General features: G+C 44.0%; 1 protein-coding gene across 4 annotated transcripts in view; it reads left to right on the plus strand.

Annotated features, from left to right (window-relative positions):
- The first annotated feature begins 7,619 nt into the window (after positions 1 to 7,619).
- Positions 7,620 to 18,792, plus strand: part of micu1 (mitochondrial calcium uptake 1) — a 37,104-nt gene continuing 25,931 nt past the window's right edge. For all 4 annotated transcript variants that reach the window (XM_036546452.1, XM_036546453.1, XM_036546454.1 and 1 more), the window contains exons 1-3: positions 7,620 to 7,793; positions 15,947 to 16,111; positions 17,239 to 17,431. In XM_036546452.1, coding sequence (XP_036402345.1) covers positions 15,948 to 16,111; positions 17,239 to 17,431 — 357 coding nt within the window. In that variant the 5' untranslated portion in view covers positions 7,620 to 7,793; position 15,947. The remainder of the gene's footprint in view (positions 7,794 to 15,946; positions 16,112 to 17,238; positions 17,432 to 18,792) is intronic.

Consider the following 18,792-nt stretch of genomic DNA (forward strand, 5'->3'; position numbering starts at 1 on the left):
TGGTTGTGATGCTGTAGTTGCACTTTAAACCAGCACACCTGATGACTAGAATACCTTTCCTCGCCCCAGACAAGTATGTGCAGCACCCGTAGACACATTAGAGCTTCTCAGATGTCACATCTGATAATGAGTGTTGGGAACAGAGGTTGTGTTGCCAGGTATTTAAGTAGGTGTGAGCAACAGTGTTACACTTGTCTCTTAATGTGAGCCACACGGGATGGTGATGCAAGGTGGTTTCAATGGCACCAGTAAAGAATGTCACTGCATAAATCACTGGTCACAGACCCACGCAGGGTGCCAGGATTATAAGTCACCTGTGATAGGGAAATAATGTGGTCATGCAAATGTGATGGGCAGGTGCTTCATCTCAGTCACATTCTACACGTATGTGGTTCAACCGGACAGGCTGGCATGTGACTAAATATCAACGCAGTAAGTGTTATAGGTTTATATTATCAATGAGTCCTTTGTCAAAACGAGCATGTTCTACAAAGACCTCACAGTACAGTTGTTTATAGTATGTATCTGGCAAGTTGCTATGGTAACAGAAATGTTCCTTTCCATGTGTGCCTGTGTGTATATTTTTGGGTGTGTATCTGTGTCTGTATGTGTACGTGAATAAAAGGTATGGAACTATTTGGTTGTTGTCCATCTGGACTCCATTATCTTTTGAAACAAACAGCCAAGGGCTATTTTTTCCACTTTCATAGAACAGAGTTCTTATTGACACCTGTTGCTGAGTCACAGACCCCTCCCCCACACACTCAATGCTGTTAAAATGGAAGGGCAAAATGCAGAGAACAGCCTGGTGCAGCTTTGCACCAATCATAGCAGCAGTGCGGTTGTCAAGGGTGATGAACATCAAATGTGTTTGACTGCTGGAGGTCTATTCATGGTTACAGCGCTAAATATCTCCTTTCTTTAGACAATAGTTAATGCTCTCTTTGAAGACATTCTATCTGTTGGTTATTATGCACAGGTGTCTGTGGTGTCTGAGCTCTGAACTTTTAACTTTGATCTGTGAACCATACTGGCACTGTAATATTACAGGGTCTCAGGCTCTCAGCAAAGTCAGTTGAAGAAGGACAGTCTATCACTCCGTGATAAACACATTTCCCTATCTCTAGTTAGACTGCTGCTCATCTGTGCCTGTGCACCACACCCACACACACTCATGAACACAAAGACGGACAGACAGACACACACACACACACACACACACAGGCTGGCACAGGCATATATGTCAAATGGCTTTAATGAAAGCTGAAAGAGTCAGAAGGAGCGGGGAGAGAGAGGCTTCCCTGGTCAGGAACGCTGCACTCAGTGCCTGGCTCTCAAGGTCAGGCTTGGGTACTGCGGTAAACTCCACAGCGGTGGCACTGTTAACAAAAGCACCGACTGTCATCGTCTGATGAATGAGCACAGAACTCCACCAAACACGCACAAACACACACACACACACACACACACACTCTGCCCATCACCCAGGAATTAGGGCGCTGGTGTTTGTACCTGAAAAGGGAGAAACAGATTCTGCTCCTGCCAAATTCACATGAAATTTTCATGGAAGTTGAACTCACAATGGGGAGCGTTTCTGCACACATTAGACATGGTTGTCGACACAATACACAAATGCACTGAAAGACGAGGGGGTAGGAAAGTCCAAACTGTCTATCACCAGCCTCCCCAACATACACATATGAATGCAACAAGTTCACGGATGGATAGACACAAAAAGGGCAGAGTGGGCTGTAACCTCAGTACACACCTTTTTTTTCATTCACTCACACACACACATACACACACACACACACACACACACACAAACACAGATAGTCATAGCAACAAATGTGTGTAAATGTGAGCTATGAGGTGGGGTTCGGTTGTTCTCTGTGTGACGACCTTTGCACATTAAGACACAATGTTTTTGCCTCTCTAGCAGTAAAAAGTGCTCTAGGCGTGCCTTGGAGAGCACTCCCAACATGCTGACAACAGAGTGGATATGCATACAGATCAAATAATACGTCAACATTACACAGCCTCAGACACTCAATGGCTCAATGGCTTTTACAGGCCTGTCTTATCTCTCGTTACACAAGTTAAACTTCTGCAAATGGACGGATGATATTGAGGAGTCCCCTCTGCCTGGGCTTGGACAGTGTTGGTGGTTGTTGGGCCTGTGGCTGGAAAAAGGTGTGTGTGGGACATGGGACATCATAGGACAGAAGCAGATGGAGGAGAAACAGCAGACCAGTTTAAGCTCGCATGTGTAATGCTGTAAACACACCTTTTCCACCACAACTCAGTGCTGCTGGTATTGGCAGAGGAGCAACAGTGGGTTTTCTATCAGCTTCCTCTGGAGACCTTCATGGGTCAGGATATGCGACCAAATTAAATGCATTCATAAGCTTACCGAGAGTCAGTAACAATCACAGACGAATCATGTGGCATAAATTAGCTATGAAACACTGCCCTGCGATAAACAGTGAACCCTTCCCTGTTTTTGTCTGGGCGTGACCAAGGAGACCTTCCGCTACAGTCTAAATGCTAGCTAGCTGTAATTAATCTCATTAAAAATTCCTCATGCTGGAATCAGCCCTAGTGACCACTCAGGTGAGTGTTACTGCTGAGCTGGTCGGGTGCTGAGAAGTTTCTAATGCGTTTGTACCTAAGCGGACCCTTGAGCCGAACAGTAAAAAAAACCCTTTGCTGCTGATACCATCGGCCAAGTGGCTGAACAGGACTGGCGATCGACCAAGTCCTAAACTGATGTGAAATTAGTGGAGGGCATCTGGTGGCTTCCAGACACCTGTCAGTCTGGCTCGTCACGCTGCTGGGAGGACGCTCAAGGACATGACACAGCGCGTGTCGCCGAAGTGTCACCGATCCTCACGTTCCGCTTATTTACCCACCTGGGGACACAAAAGTGTCTGGGTGTCACAGATTTCTGATCACTGCTGTTTCCTTATGAAGAATTGTGTATTGGTCTGTGTGCACGCATATGTGCATGGGTTAAAAGTATACGGGTGTGTAAGTGCATCAGCGAGAGCATATGCATTTGGCCATGTATGTGTTTGTGTGTGTGTGTGCATGGGAGAGAGTTAGAGAGAGAGAGAGACAGAGAGAACATATGTAGTTGTAGCTGACAGAATAGGGGGGAGGTCCTGATGAAGGACCATAAGGCCAACACATAATTTTGTTGCTGAATTCTATGAGAACACATTTAGACTTTGAGAGCCTATCAAATATGAGGGATCTGGGGAACCATTACATCTTCAGGTGTATCGGGCTATGTTGGCACGGAAAGCAAGCCGCTGTGATGGAGATGATTTGGATAAAAGGAGCATAAAAATAGAGAGCAGGAGGCTTCAGAGTGGCTTGGACAGTAAAGATGCAGGTTGATCTCTACGATCGGGGTTTGAAACCACCCATGTCCTCTGCTGAAAATGAGTGGGGGCACACAGTGATGGAATAAATTGGCTTTGTTTCCCCAGGCAGGGTAATCACGTCTCACCACTGGAATCCCTGGCAACTTGCTTAGGAGCCTGTGAGTTACTCATTGTCGCATCAAGGGGATACATCTATCCTCCATTCAGTGTCTGCCTTGTGGTGCACTGTGGGACTTGCAGTGTGAGAAGTAGTCACATTGGCTTGGACCTTGCCCGGCAATCCTTCTCAGGTGCAATAGTTGTTACAATTGGGCAAGGCTGGTGTTTAATTAGTGTTGGGCAGTTGGAGAGAAAAGGGGGAGAAACATAGAGGGCAGAGACAAATTGTGCGTAATAGTAGTCTCTTTGAGACTGTAGGCAATGTGGAATGAATTCCCATTACTGTATTCAATATTGGGTATGGATTGGGTAAAGTCTAAGCCTCGAAGCATTATGGATAGACAGGAGTGGTGGATGAGAGGGAAGAGTTCAGAGACAGAGAGTAGAGGCTAGAATAGAATGGAGAGAAAGAGGGATGAATGATAACAGGGTGAGCCAGTCTCATATACACAGTGTTACTGAGGAGGCAAACACTGTGAGCTAGAGGCTCTGTAAGTTATTCATTAGCAGCTCTGTGATAGGCTCATTAATGGATGGACTCTGCTCTCACAGTTGACAGGTCACATTATGGCACACACAGGTCACATGACACTGCACATCAATAGACAATCCTTCATGCACACAGTCACTGAGAGACTCCCAAATTAACACACACACACACACACACACACACTCACACATACACACAAACACACAAATGCAGGAATGCACAGGTACACACAGAAGCACGCACATCTGTTATAGGTGGGAGGGTACATGCATCAGTAGATGAATCAGTATGGTTTTAAATGGTGTAACTGGTCCAAGCAAGGACAATGGGTTTGCTTTAGCTTCATGGCACTCCCTGTTACCACAGTGACCAAGCTTGTCTGGGTGTGGACACATTGCCGTTTCACTCACGTGGGGTGTCGGAGCAGAGAGCAAAGATATGGTTGGCATGGTGTCCTCACTGCTCTGAATATGAAACAACCAGGGCTGCGCTCACAGCTACATAGCATATCTGCTCCAGTAAAAGGCTTTCACCTAGTATGCCAAAAGACTCAGGTCTCTGCCACTCTGAGCCTGAAGCCTTTATTGGCAGTGCACTCAAGAGGACATAGTGATATCCCGGTCTAGAAGAGGCTTGTTAATGTGATTACTAAGTGGTACATAGAAACACTATCTGCAGCTTCAGGCACTGATTGTGTGAGGTCCAGCAGGTTTTACAGGTCCTCCCTGACATCTCACACAAACTGCAATATCCTTTGGCAATGGTGACAGTCCTCTCTGGTGAACATGACCATCCTAAAGGACATTTTAATGAGGATTGGAGCATCCCTCTATTCCTACTGCCCTGGTGTTTTTAGTTTGCACACTTCTTGTTTAAGGTGTGGGATGTATTTAGGCATTTCTCATACAGCAACAAACAGTTTCAGATATCAACTATATAGTACATTGGATTAAAAACTATATCCACCCTGTTTTGGTCCTGAGCACAGCTAAATTTGACACTTGAGTCATGGAGCAGCACTTTTTTCTGGGCTTAATCAGATTTCACGTTTACATGAGTGGGCAGTTTTTATGACCCAGAAGGAAATTTGCCAAAGATGTTGTATATTCCTGGTACATGCAGTGACAAAACAAGACAAATTACATTCTAAAGACACAGACACTGAAGCAGAAAGAGAAAGAAGCACACAAGGAGCCAGAGAGACAGACATTTGACTTTAAAAGGTCCTTTATTAACTTAAACAAAAAATGGGCAAAGTACCGTATACATATAAAAGCAAAAACAGAAATCATGAAATTACAAAAATGTGAAACAAAACCTGTTTCTGAAGTTTCACTTAACATGTTATGACAAGGTGGCTTCATCTCCTTATTGCCTACTTGCTGCAGAGGTCAAAAAGACACTCGGTTTATTATGATCAAACTGGAGCTTTACCTGAGAAATTACCGTTTGTCTTATTACTGCTGCATGGCCTTGGAAGTTTTTGGTCAGCTTTGCAGGTTTTATGAATTTAGCTTTACTAAAAATGTCATTGATCAGCACATATCAATGTTCTTTTTCTTTTGTGTACTTTACCCCAAACAGAAATTTTGAGGAAAAATAAACCTGACCTTGATGTCCAATCATTTGAAACACACTTTCTGTGTAAAAAAATAGCTGTTGTCTGCATGCAAGCATATTGATGAATTGCATTCATTTTTGCTTTAGGGACTCTGCAGAACTGCTGTGAGATGAGCCTAACGTTAGCCTGGAATTAAAAAGAAAACAGAGTTGCATAAAGGGGAAGGCCATACAGGAAATCCAGCACTGGGAAATAGCTCTTGTCCCCTTACATTTGTCCACTTTCAAAAAAACTGCCTTTAGAACATACTGGAAAATGACTTTTTAAACCATTCCAAAATGGCCTTATTGTGCAAGCAGAATACCTCCCAACATGTCCAGCCAGTTTGAGCTCACTGCCATGTTTGAATGATTATTAATTTCTATCAATCTGTTTTTTCTGAGAAAGACATCCTTAAAACTGACATTGATAGGTCAGTTGTGTATGTGTGCATGTGCGGTTAATGTATCATGCTGTAGAACACTAGGCTCAATACCTAATGCTCATGTGTTCCTGGTAATACAGGCTTATGGTTATGGCCTTGAAACTGCACATTTCTATCACCCATGAAAAAAGAAGAAACTCAGTTAAGTCCAACACCAAAACAGAAAAAAACAAGGAAGAACTGGAATGAAAAAAAGGCCAAGAAAATCATGCACAGCTGATCATTTCTTCTGGGTTGTGCATTCATATCAAAGTCAATGACTGTTTCTCAGCTTGTGCAGATGAGTATGTAAGACAGGACTTAGAGGGGAGGAGTGCATGTGTGTGTGTATGGACTGAATCTCAAGACTGAGCAAGAGGGTTAAACTAATCCAATTAAACAGGCCATTGATCCTATCAGGTGGCTGTGGACTCGAGTGATGCTTCCGTGAGCCCTCTAGGACTGGAGTCCCCCTCCCCCCCAGGCTGAGGGGGCCCTAACTCTGGCTCTGAACTCACATTTCTCCATCTGCCCTCTAGCCTCATGTGAAAACCCACCTACTATCCATATGGCCCCCTGTCAACAGTGCAGAAATTAGGCTTCTCTGCTGTCTTTAATGCAGTATCATTCATGCAGGAATAATTATATGTGAAACAAGGGCCCTGTGAGGTTGGCATGTCAAAATCAACCATTTAGCTGAAATAAATGCAAACATCCTGCCAGGGCAGGTGATAGCCAGAGCCCATTAGAATATCGTTATATGCATGGATGCACACACACACACACACACACACACACACACACACACACACACACACACAGTAAATTCATCAATTGTCAGCAAAAGAGAGAGAGAGAGAGAGAGAGAGAGAGAGAGAGAGAGGGATAGCCCTGCAGCAATGGTTGCATTAGCTGAATGGGTCTGGATGTCAACAGGCCCTTACATATCACCTGCCACTTTGTTCATGTAGTGGGCAGCTTCCTCACATGTCTGCCAGCCTAGGCACTGTGACTGTGCAGCTTTTGTGCCAAAGGATGTGCTACTGTAATGAATGTCACCAAGGAGGTGCTACGCTATATATAGTTTGGTTAAAAAAGCTAATCTATTTAGGCTATTCTATGTCTGTATTAATATTTACTCAACTAAACAAAATTACAAGTATACAGACAAGTATACAATTAGAAACAATTACAATTACAAAGCTGTTATTCAATGAAACTGGTTGACATGAGCTCAGTTATTGACAAGGTTGAAAATTGAAAGATAAGATCCTTAAACGCATTTCTACAAGTACATGATCAATGATTTAACGAAACATAATCAGATTTTGGGACAGGTGAGGGGACTCCATCACAGCTAATTAAGGAAACGCAAGTCGTTGCAAAGAGAGGCGTGTCTGTACTTTTTACATTGTTTGAACATTACGCGTGATCCACGCCCATCTATCACGCCCAATCCAATATTTACAAACACGGCTGCACCGCAGTGGGTGGAGTCATGGTTTTATTTGAATAGCCCCGCCTCATTTGTGGTGACGTCAGCTAAAGGGTGTGTGTGCGGCCTGTATGGAAGCGGAACTTGCGGAAAGGGTTGGCGAGACACAGGCGAGTGTCAGGCTCAGGGAGAAGTAACAGACGATTTTGGAAAGTTTTAGTGTCTGTAAATACACGAAACGGCAAAAGTCATTTGCTCAGCTTCCCAGGACTGCTGTGGTCGCTCAAGGAACCGGAGTAAGTGAGCGTGTGGTGGTTGCTCGTTGCAGGGTTTGTTGTTGCGTGTATTGGCAGGCTCAATGCTCGCTAGCTGGGTATGTGTATTCTCAAACCGACATAGCGTAAGTGGTGCTGCGTGTGTGTATATTTGCTGACGGTTTTTACGCAGACAGGCGGGAGTGTACTGGGCACGGTAGATACGCAAGTCAAGAAATGGTTACGAACAGCCGACTTTAACAATCTTTGTAACGTTATTGTACAAACGCACCTTGTTAGCGATGTTTTCTAATTCCACGTAGCTGCTAGCTAGGCTAGCTGACTGTAGGACGTTAGCTTTCCTAACCTGCATTCAGGACTGCCAATAAACACAGCTATTAGATAGGTAGCCGCGTTAATTTTCAATACATTAACTGTATTAAAAGCGATTTTGCATAGCTGCAAGACTCGGGGGTAGGTGGCACAATAAGGAGATGCGTGGTACTAGGTAATACAAGAGGACGTGTTTGGAGGTCTCTCAAAGGAAGCGTTGTTGATTTGAATCTTTAGCTACATTACATTCAGCGGACACTGATATCCATACCGAATTGCCCTGCTTACAACTTTTACATGCTTATTGCTGGATATTTACTCAAGCGATGCGGGTTTATTACCTTGTGGAAAGGTACAACGGCAGTGGCCCACCGGCTGTCGCATCAGAATTTGTTCCTCCCCCCAGGGGTTAAGGTTAGGGTTAAGATTAGGGGTTGAGTGACCCCTTTGGAGACAGTACAACACACCTCACGTGGGACGGCGCGTAAAGAAGCATCCCAATATGCCGAAATCTGAAGGTAAAAAAAAAAAAAAATCGGACAGGGGGAACCAAATCTGATGCAACCCCGGGCACCTTTTGGGTACAAGCCTGCTCCTTACCATTAGACTAACCACACTGCAACCTACCGCTGCCCGTCCAGCTGTGAACCTGAATGGGATTCGAGTCCACATTGTTACTGTATTAATGAACCTACCAAAATGACATTACAGCCGTAGGTAATTTTAATATAGTTTTGTCAACCTAATAAATGGAGCTGTCAGGTCGTTATCTTACAAGTACGGATAGGTGGCTACTTGTTATTGAAATTTTGAAAGTGTGAATGCAGCTGTCATAAGTTTACTTGCTGGAGAAGGTGATGCCATCCCGTGGGTCGGTCAGTCAGTCAGTGTCAGTTGCTGCAGAATTCCTGAGCTGGATGATTATTTTTATGACATGCTTAAATAGAAGAACATAGTAAGTTGTGTCACCTACATGCTAAGACCAGCAGTTGGGAAGCATTACATGGGACAGCAAACTGGGACTGCAGGCATATGCCCTCAGTGTGTAGTGCTGTTTTGGTCTGCCCCATGTTTAAGGCCTAGCCACATGCCAAAGGGAGTCTGGACATGTTTAGGAATGAAACTTGTTTCTGTCTGTACCTTGTGAGGATAAAACGTGTTTTCTTCTGTGCTTCGCTCTGCCAACCATGTTTCCCTGTCGGCATGACCCGTTTATTGGTTAAATGATCCTTCAGATCAGCAGCAGTGGTTGCTTGCAGTAGCTTCCCCTCATCTTCCTTGTCTAGTTTTCCCTCGTTCTGTATCTATCAGTCTGATTTTCACCTCTCCTTTCTCTTCTATCCCCTGCTGTCTCCCTCACTCTCTGGTCCTCAACAAACTGTACTCTTTTGCAGTTGGTTTTTTATGATTGCCAAAATGCAAATTCAGATTTTTTCAAGTTGGAAATGATTGTTAAAAGGCCTCACAATCATTCTCGTGCTGTAGTTTGCCTCACACACTCCTCTACCTGCTTAATGGCTACCTGGCTAACACCAGGTGACAGTGTCACATTTCGGATGTGGCAATGCCATGTTGTGACTTTATGAAAGTGAAGTGCCAGTGATTTTGTGATGGCGGTGATGCAACATTGCAACACCTTGGTTTAACAACATTATGTGTTATGGCTAATATGTTGTGGAGCAACATTGCAACAGAACATAGGTACAGAATATTTCAACATTAGTGGCATGTGGAAGTTGACATTGTGGTCACATCTTAGTGGCAAAGATATTTTTGCAGTGGCCACAATAGCATAATTTCAGTCTTGAGGTGATATAGTTAAGACTTTAAAATGAATTTTAGTATACCACATTGCTTTACTTTGGCATTCCAAGTCTAAAAACTTTAATTGCACTAATGAAAATGTTATTTACAGTATGCTAATATTACTATGCGAGTATTAAATGTATACTATTCAAAATATCTTTAGAAGTTTACAAAAATGTATTTAGAAAATGAAACAAAATAATCTAAGACAGAGAAACAAATAATTAAAACTCATAATTTACTCACAGAATAATATTTTTATGAAATGCTACAAGTTGGTTTTTATATTTTTGATTAAATTTTTATATTCTGGCTTTGATCAGGTCTCCATGTTGATGTCTTCTGCAATCGAGGTAAAGTTCCACTGACATAAGTCCATTTAGTCCCCTCTGTTTGATATGGTTCCGTTGAATGGTCCTTACCCTGCAGACAGTGGCATTTACACATGGCATGACTGGCAGCAAGGCCCTTTCAAGCTGGAACTTACTGGCTGAGCATAGAAGCCCCCAGAAGTCGCTGCAAAACCTGACCAAAAGGGTGTTTTATCTTTTGATCTTGATATATACAATCTTCTCTGAAGCTCAGCCATTATGCTGATGTTGTCCTGTTTCAGACTACAAGTTATGAAAACAAAACAATTTTTTTAATGAAGAGTGCTGAAAAATTAATTTGGCTCCTGATTACTCAGTGGCCCATTGAAGTATGGTACACAGAGGAGCTGGTGTGCATGGCAGTCATCTGATTGCAGTTTGTGGAAATGGGGTATTGGGCTGGCAGGCACTCTTGGAATTGAATGAATCAGAAAGAGAATTTAGTGCATTAATAAACCTAGTTTTGGATAAAACGCTAACAACATACTTATTATGCCTCTTTTCCGATGGTATCCACTGCACACTAAAAGGCAGTTTGAACTCGCAGCTGATTGGAAGCAGGTCAACCCAGGTACAGCTGGCTACCCAGTACTGGATATGGCCATGGCACACTGCATTGGGCAGAATTAGATGTTTATTGAGCGATTGAAGGAGGAAATAGCCCTGTAGCATCAAGTAAATTGTACAGTCTCCTACAAATTGGAACTGTTTTTTTTAAGTGAAGAAGGAAAGGAGAAATAGATGTAGTTTCTTGTTAAATCACTCTGGGGCCTTTTGTGCACATGCTAACTCCTGACTACCTAGCTACATGTGGGGTGAAGACAGCAAAACAAGGGAAAAGATAACTAGCTATTGATTTTGAATGGTACGGCCCATTCAAAGGATGGAAAACAATATTAAAACATGTCAAGGTGGATGTTTTTTTCCATTTTGGAAGCTACCTGTGGTAAATGAGTGAGTGGAGAAGGAGTTAACGTGTGACATCCTTTTGTTGCTAAATGCCCTCCAGGTAACAAGAGGAAGTTGTCTTTATGTTTCAGGCTGACCCCTGTCCACCGGGGGCATTGATTTACAGACTAAAGTGGCTAACGTAAATAAACCTTCTGCGTGCACCAACCAAAACCATAACGTTCCTGAAATGTTGTGACTACATAGTGTGTTAGCTGGGTGTTACATTGTTTTTTTTTTTTTTTTTTTTTTTCCCGGTGGATCGCTGCGGTAGCTAGTGGTCATTATGAAAGTGGAAAGGAAAGGAAAAATCCAAAGTCAATGCATTAGTTCTTTCTTAAATTTGAAAGAAAGCCCTCTAAAGTGGAGATGCTGTGGAGGAGTTGCCATATCAGTGCTGTGAGACTAATGGAAATTGGGGTGGTGGTGATGGCGGAACAGTTTATTAGATACTTGTTGCAGAGGGGAAGGTTTTGGGATTACCCAATATGTTCTGCTGTGCTCGCTTTAAAGAAAACCCAGCCCTGGCAGATGGGTAAACGGGAAAAAGGCCCTTGTGTGATGTAGCCATTTTTAAAAAAATCTCCACAATACTGTGCTGAGCTCCCAGCTGGGTTTTGTCCAGATCAAGTTTAAAGCTCACTCTAAAAGATTAATTTCCACTAAGCAGACATGTTTTGAATGCCCAGGTGTGCTTTTCTTACTCAGAAAGCATCGGGTGTAGCTGGAGTTTAGAGCAACATTGCAGCATATTTCTATGTGTGAGTGTCTGTTTATTTGTTTTCTGCCTGCTGGGTCTTCTCTCAGTTTTTGAAGGTAATTAAGCTCCATATATCAGTAAGCCGGCCCAGTGTTTTCTCTCTGGGCCGACAGGGGCATTGTACTCAGCAAATGTGACTCACGTAGGGCGGGGTGGAATTTTTCTGTAGTGTTTTGTAATGATAATAGCCATGTTTTAAACAACAACACAGCAAGATCAAGGGTTGTGCTTAAGAAGCTGACCAGTTTCCTTCATCCCTAAAGCCAGCTCAATTATGTGTAGGCGTCTCAGTACTGTGTCATGGGACAAATTAAGTGATGATAATTTTCCTGTTCAGCTGTGTCCAGGAGGACATGGTTTAGGTTCTGTAGATGAGCCACTCAAAGGTTCATTCAAACACAGAGGTTCATAACGCTTTACAGTGCTTTCACATACGCCGTCCTCATTCCACTGCACCTCTATTTGTGCTCAGAATTTGAGTGCTGGTGCTAGGTTGAATCTGAGCATCCAAGTTGTAACCCTCTCACAGACAGATGGATGGGCAGGCAAACACTGTAGCAAAAGTGTTCTGGACAGGAATTACTGCAGTCCACCTTCCTCATGGAAAGTGGTGAATTATTTTTTTGGTTCTCCAATAAATTGGCTTAAGAACATAAGTACTAAATACGCTTGTCCACGTGCGATTTCCCGAGCACTGATTCGTTACTGTAAAAACGCTTGTGCTGGAAACACAGGGAGGCTAAATTCCAGAATTCGCTAAAATAGCCTAATATGTAGTATTTAGGGATGAAAACTCACGGTACGATAATGCCATGATAAAAAGTCCATGATATGATATTTATCGTGATATTAAAAAACAAAGAAAATGGTGTCTTGAAAAAATGTCCTTTATTAAATAATGAATCAGCTTTTTTTATTCGTATAAAATTTGTTTTTCCTTGTGACTTAAAGTGCTTCTGCTTTCCTTCTTTAGTAAAATAAAATAAAAGTAGCCAGCCATGACCTAAGCATGTGCAAAGCATGAGGAAGGTGGACTGGCATGAATTGTCTTTGGCAATGACTGATTGAACTATGTATGTACAATACAATTGCAATACAAAAGTACAATTTTCAACAAGGAGAGATAGTAGAACGCAGCTATACTAGTGATATTAACCATGTAATATCCTGGCAGATTTCGTCACAGTCCCACGACGGTATCAAGACATTTTTTTATCGCGATATCGCAAAATTCGATATATCTATACCTCCCTAGCTAGTATTTGTATGTTATTGAGTGATTTAAAAAGGGTGCAAGGATATTTGTAACTGCACACTAATAAGCTAAAAGCCCAGATAATAGCACTGGCAGCTTGGGGTTATGACATGACCTAACGATATTGCAGCAGTCAACATGAATGAAAGGGAGCACGCACAGAGCGATTTCTTTTTTTTGTGGTTGTGGTGGTCCGTCTTTTCAACCGGGCAAGCAAGCATACTTATTCTGAGTGGTGTGTTGGCTTGTCAGGAACTGTAGCTCGGAAAGGAAACTATGTGTATCTCGGGGGCAGATGGCATTCAACCAGTGTCAGTTGAGGAGGCAGATTTCTCGTACCTCTTTCCCCCAATCAAAGCGATTCATCAGAAGGCAGTAGGCTGTAGAATCCCATACATGAGAGATCTCGTAGTGAAGGGTCCAGTGCGAATCCCTTTCTGAAAATAATTAAATCAAATGGGCCTCTCACAGGGGACTTCGTCCTCTTCCCTGTCGGACACAGCGTAATGAGTGTGGGCTGACCTGTGACTGGCCTTAGTGTAATGTTTCCTGAATGAGCACTTGTGCTGTTTGGGATCATCACCTTGCGGTTAGCAGTTGGTACTGGTATACTGGTTGGGAGGTGGGGGGTTTGCATTTGGGGGAGTGACAGCTGTCACTTCAGATTATGACTAAATTGTTATATAACCGAGGCCAGAGTAACCTGACAATTTAGAACAATGACTCTCAGCTAGTGCAACTAGGACACTAAGTAATGACAGGTCACTGTTTACTGTATATAGGCTAGTGAAAAATATATTTCGGCTATATATATGTGAGAATATGAAATTAAATATAAATGTTAAATATCCGTTGTGTATGCTGTGAGAGTTCTTTTTTTAAGAACTTGACCAGCTTTGCTTTACACTCAGATAAACACACTTTTACCTGCTGTCCTTTCTCATTAGTGCGCTGCTTCTCCATCCTTTTACGGTAAATGGTAAAGTGTCTGTTTTGTGTCCTTGGATCATTGACAGTGTTTGCTTTTGGGTGTCCAGTGTGTAAGCTGACAGACATTCCATGGTTATGTAGCTCAGATTTGGATTACATAGGCCTGAGGTTTGTGTCCTAGATGTGTGTAGGCCTGTTTAAAGCCAGTTTTTGACTAATGGATGAGTAAGGGAATATTTGTTACTTTTTAACCATATTTAGGTGGGTATGCCTGCTAGCTTTTGGCAGATTTGCCTGGTGTGTTTCCAGTACTGATTCCGTTTACTCAGATCCCTAGATGAGCATTTTAGCCTTCAGTTGTCAGATAGTAAATGTTTTTAGCTAGAAGGTGTCAACTGAATAGTGACAGTGTGATGCCACACACCTCTTTTGGTAAGTTCAAGCGGATATCAACTGTCTCTGTCATTAATTCAAACAACTTCAACATTATTAGCGGAGCTCAATGTGTCTGCTCAGCAGAAACCTTACCTTTGACTTATTATGACACCTAATTTTGCATTCTGTAACCCGTCTGTGGAACTGGGGTATGCACTGCAACAACCGATCTAATGCACCCATGCCAAACTACAGTGTCCCTCCTGGGATTCGAACCCACGGCCCTAAGGTGCTGTGTTCACTCTGCGTGCTCCCACAGCCCCCAGAGAGACAGCCCGCAGTCCCCATCGTCATGAGTTACCACCCCGATAAGGACTTCCTGCTCAATCGGTGTCGTGAACAGGTGATTGTGTGTCGGCAGGTGGCAGATCTAAAGCCCGGTGTACACATTTCACTCTGTCCTGGCCTGCGACGGGGGAGTGTGGTGGCTGGGTACAGAACCACCGTCTTCATTGTTAATTATCGTTCCACAGCGTGCAGTATTTCCTTTTAAATGTTTCAAATTAAACGTGTCACTTTAAAATGGAGTTTGGAGATTAGCGCTGCTGCAGAAGTGGACTCTTACCACTTTGTTCTTTTTTTTCCTCATGTATTCATTAGAACTGTAATCAGTCTGGGGCTGTTTTATTGGGTTTTTGGGTGGTGCGAATATTACGGATGTATCCCAGCAGCAAAACAGTGGATTTTTTAAAGTGTTTCTTTCTTCGTTTTTGTTAATTAGCTATTGGAGGAAATGATCTCAGGCTTCACCCAGGGGTGCTGGGGGGAGAAGTGCCGCAGTGCCAGCGTCTTTGGCAGCTCACCCAACCCTCAGTGCAGTCCTCCTTAAAGACCTCTTAATTTCAGGCAGTATCTCACTGTAATGCCTGATTTCAGACTCTTATGGTCCTTTCAGATGGAGTATGTTTGTGTGTCTGCGTGTGTGTGTGCGCGTGTGTGTGTGCGCGTGTGTGTGTGCGTGTGTGTGCACGCGTGTGCAGTACTGTGTGACAGCATGAGCTGTAAAGCTGCAAACCGATTTAAGCCTGCAGGATCGAAAAGCAGAAGATTTGCGAACTGCTACTGATGGCATTATATTTTTTTTCCCTAAATACTGACAGAGACTACAGAACTGCCATTTCTGTAGTCCAGCTAGTGTGTGAAGTTGTCATGACTTTGCCATAACCTTGCAGCAGTGTAGAAACCATGTTAGAATCTTATTTCCCTGAGTAGTACCAAAATCACGCACTACTGTTTGTGCTGGGTTTATGAGTCATTTGTTTGTCGTCTTCTTAAGGTTTAAATGTTGTCCTTTGAATTGTGACATCTGTTACCTGGATACACATGAGGGATCTAATCGTCTCCCCCCCAACCGCAGCATGTTCCGCTTGCGGCTGTTGTCAGCGGCTACCGTGGGGCTGGCGCAGTTGTCAAGGCGATACCATGGCAATGCCGCGAGGGGAGCCGGCCGAAGGAGACTCATGCTAGCAGCTCTGGTGGGCGTGACCGGAGCTTCGGCCAGTGCGGGGTTGCTGTGGACAAGGTAAGGACTTCCTGGAAGTAGGGAGGAGTGGAGGGCCTGCACTGAACTCTGACCCCTCTCAATCCCATAAACTTCCCCCTTATGCCCCCTTACCTTTTTCTCTTGATACATTTGATATTTACATGTCTGTAGCTCAATGGCTTTTTGGCCCTGACAAAAGGATGTAGACATAGAAACAGTGGTGTCACACACTGACTCAGTGACTGACCTAATGACTGTCTGCCTGAGTGGCTCCCCAAGAAACTAACGGCAGTAACAACCAGTGACCTCCAGGGCAAAAAAAGGCCATCAAATTAGCCAGAGCAATATTTGCTCTGATCTATACGTTTAAGCGCTAGGAGGAAATATTCCGATTTTGGGAGTTGTTTGGAGAGGCGAATAACGTGGCATTTAAAGGCGGTATGGGGAAGACAGGGCCGTGGGATTGAGTTCTGGTTTCGGAGCTTAGTGTCGCGGGGCAGCTGTGCGCTCACACTGGCATCTTTAAACCAGTCGGCTCTGACCTGGACCAGCCTCTCTGTGCCAGCCAATCTGAAATGTGTGCATGATGTCTGAGGCCTGGTGGGGATAGCAGGGCCTCAGTGCAGCTACTTTTGCCCTGACCATTTAACCCTGGTGTGGGCGAGGCAGTGAGCTGTCTGAGGGGATCTGCCAGTAATATGGTGCTGTAATGGATGGGCTTCAGCTTGTGGGGCTGTCAAGGTGAGACTGTTCTGAACCCTTACACTGAGCTCAATCTCTCTGTGTCTTATTAAACTCAATTATTCAGACAACCTTCAGGCACAGAGCCACAATTTATTATTAATGTTATTATTGTTATTATTATTATTTGGACTATTTTCAAGATGCCGTGAAATAGCAGTTTGCCCTCCTTTCTTCCAAGACACACACTCACACACTCATACACACATACACATGAAGGCATTATTTATTTTCCCAACATCAGTTTGAAATAGCCTGTTAACAGTCTTTTATGGTTATAAATGGTTTGGAATGGTAAGTTTGGAATTTTGCAATTATCCTTCACAGCTTTCCCCCATTAATTTACTCATTGGTGTTGAAGACGCGGCTTAGAAGATCACTGTCTTTAGCTGTCACTGAAGCTATTCCTGTATGCTGATTGGCAGGGCGAATGCAGAGGCGGGGTCATCAGTGAGACACGAGGATCGGCCGGACCCTGACCAGGCGGGGCCCGCGAAGGAGGCGGAGTCAGAGGTGGAATCAGAGGGCTCTGTGGAGCCCAGCAGCGGCGAAGAGGAGGAGGAGGCAGGCGCTGAAGGGAAAAAAAAGAAACCGCGATCCGGTTTCCGTGACCGCAAGGTAATCAATACCGTAAACAACAGAAAACTGCCAGTCAATGTGTCTGCCAAATTGCAGGACTGTGTGATCAATAGCTCAGTAATCAATGGACCAAGGCTGGTCTTTCCCCAACATGCATGATTACACATATACACATATTTAAAAAAATCCATTCACAAACATGCATTTACTGCATCTCAGTTTCATGCAAATTGTAATTTGGTATTTGGTGGAGAAAGCTTTATTGTACCAGTCTGTAGCCAGCCAGTCTGAAAAAGGAGACAGCATGCTGCCTTTTACCAAGGTTAAACTCCACTGCAATTTTCTGAGGAATTATTTGGGATAAGCAGGGTAATGTCAATGGGTAACAGTAGACACACAAAACATAATGGAAGGGGTGCAGGGAGAACAAATGGACACATTTATCCAGCAGGAGTGAGGGAGAGCCAGAATGGGAGAGTGAAAGGAGAGAATTATATGTGCAGCGGCAGCAGCGCTCTCTAAACTCAATACAGTGGAGGAGTGGTGCGTGTCCCTGGCGGACAGTAGATGGAGTTTCTCACTGTGATTGTGTTTGCGGCACACTGGCGCAGGTGGGGAAGGGGGGGGGGGGGGGGGGTTCAGGCAATCGCTGTGGAGAGATGAAGGGAATTTAGCACTATGAATTCAGGTGTCTGTCTGACTCAGTGGGAAATGGTGTTTTCAGGGCAAGGCTGGAGGTGTGTGTGTGTGTGTGTGTGTGTGTGAGTGAGTGTGTGAGAGAGAGAGCCACTGCCTTTCTCGTGGGTGATGGTGTGATCAATACTGAGGAGAAGAGGGTTTTGTGGGGATGACAAAGCTTCCCTGCTTGCCCATTGCTCATACCAGCCTGGAGCAGCCACCCCCAGCTGTTTTATTTATTAATATGAAAGATTCATGGAGGGGGGAGACCTGTAACTCCCCCCACTGGTGGGCAGAGACAGCACTGCCATGGTGACAGGAGGGTCCTCTAGGTACACAGAGACACAGACACTCAGACACTCGCACCAAAGCTCCTTAAGGCCCATGCTGGTATGTGATAGAGCAGCAGTGCTGGCCCCACCCAGGAGGCTGAATTAAGAGCACAGGGAGCTGGCTCTGCTGGAATGTGGGAGAGCCGAGACAAATCGAGTCATCCCTAAATAGTACTTAAATGAACAAGCATGCAAAATCGGCTCTGGGAGATTCGCTGGCAGGACCCAGCTGTCATCCTTATAAATGTTCAGCGTGTGTGTGTTGTTAATGTAAATCAGGAAAAAAAAAGCGTAATGCTAATGAATTTGGGGGGAGGAAAAAGCTCTCTAAAGCCAGGGCAAAAGTGGAAAAAGTAGGAAAAAAGTAGAACAGTTCTAGTGTGCTTCCTG

This window comes from Megalops cyprinoides, chromosome 15 (genome assembly GCF_013368585.1).
Source record: "Megalops cyprinoides isolate fMegCyp1 chromosome 15, fMegCyp1.pri, whole genome shotgun sequence".
Taxonomy (NCBI): Eukaryota; Metazoa; Chordata; class Actinopteri; order Elopiformes; family Megalopidae; genus Megalops; species Megalops cyprinoides.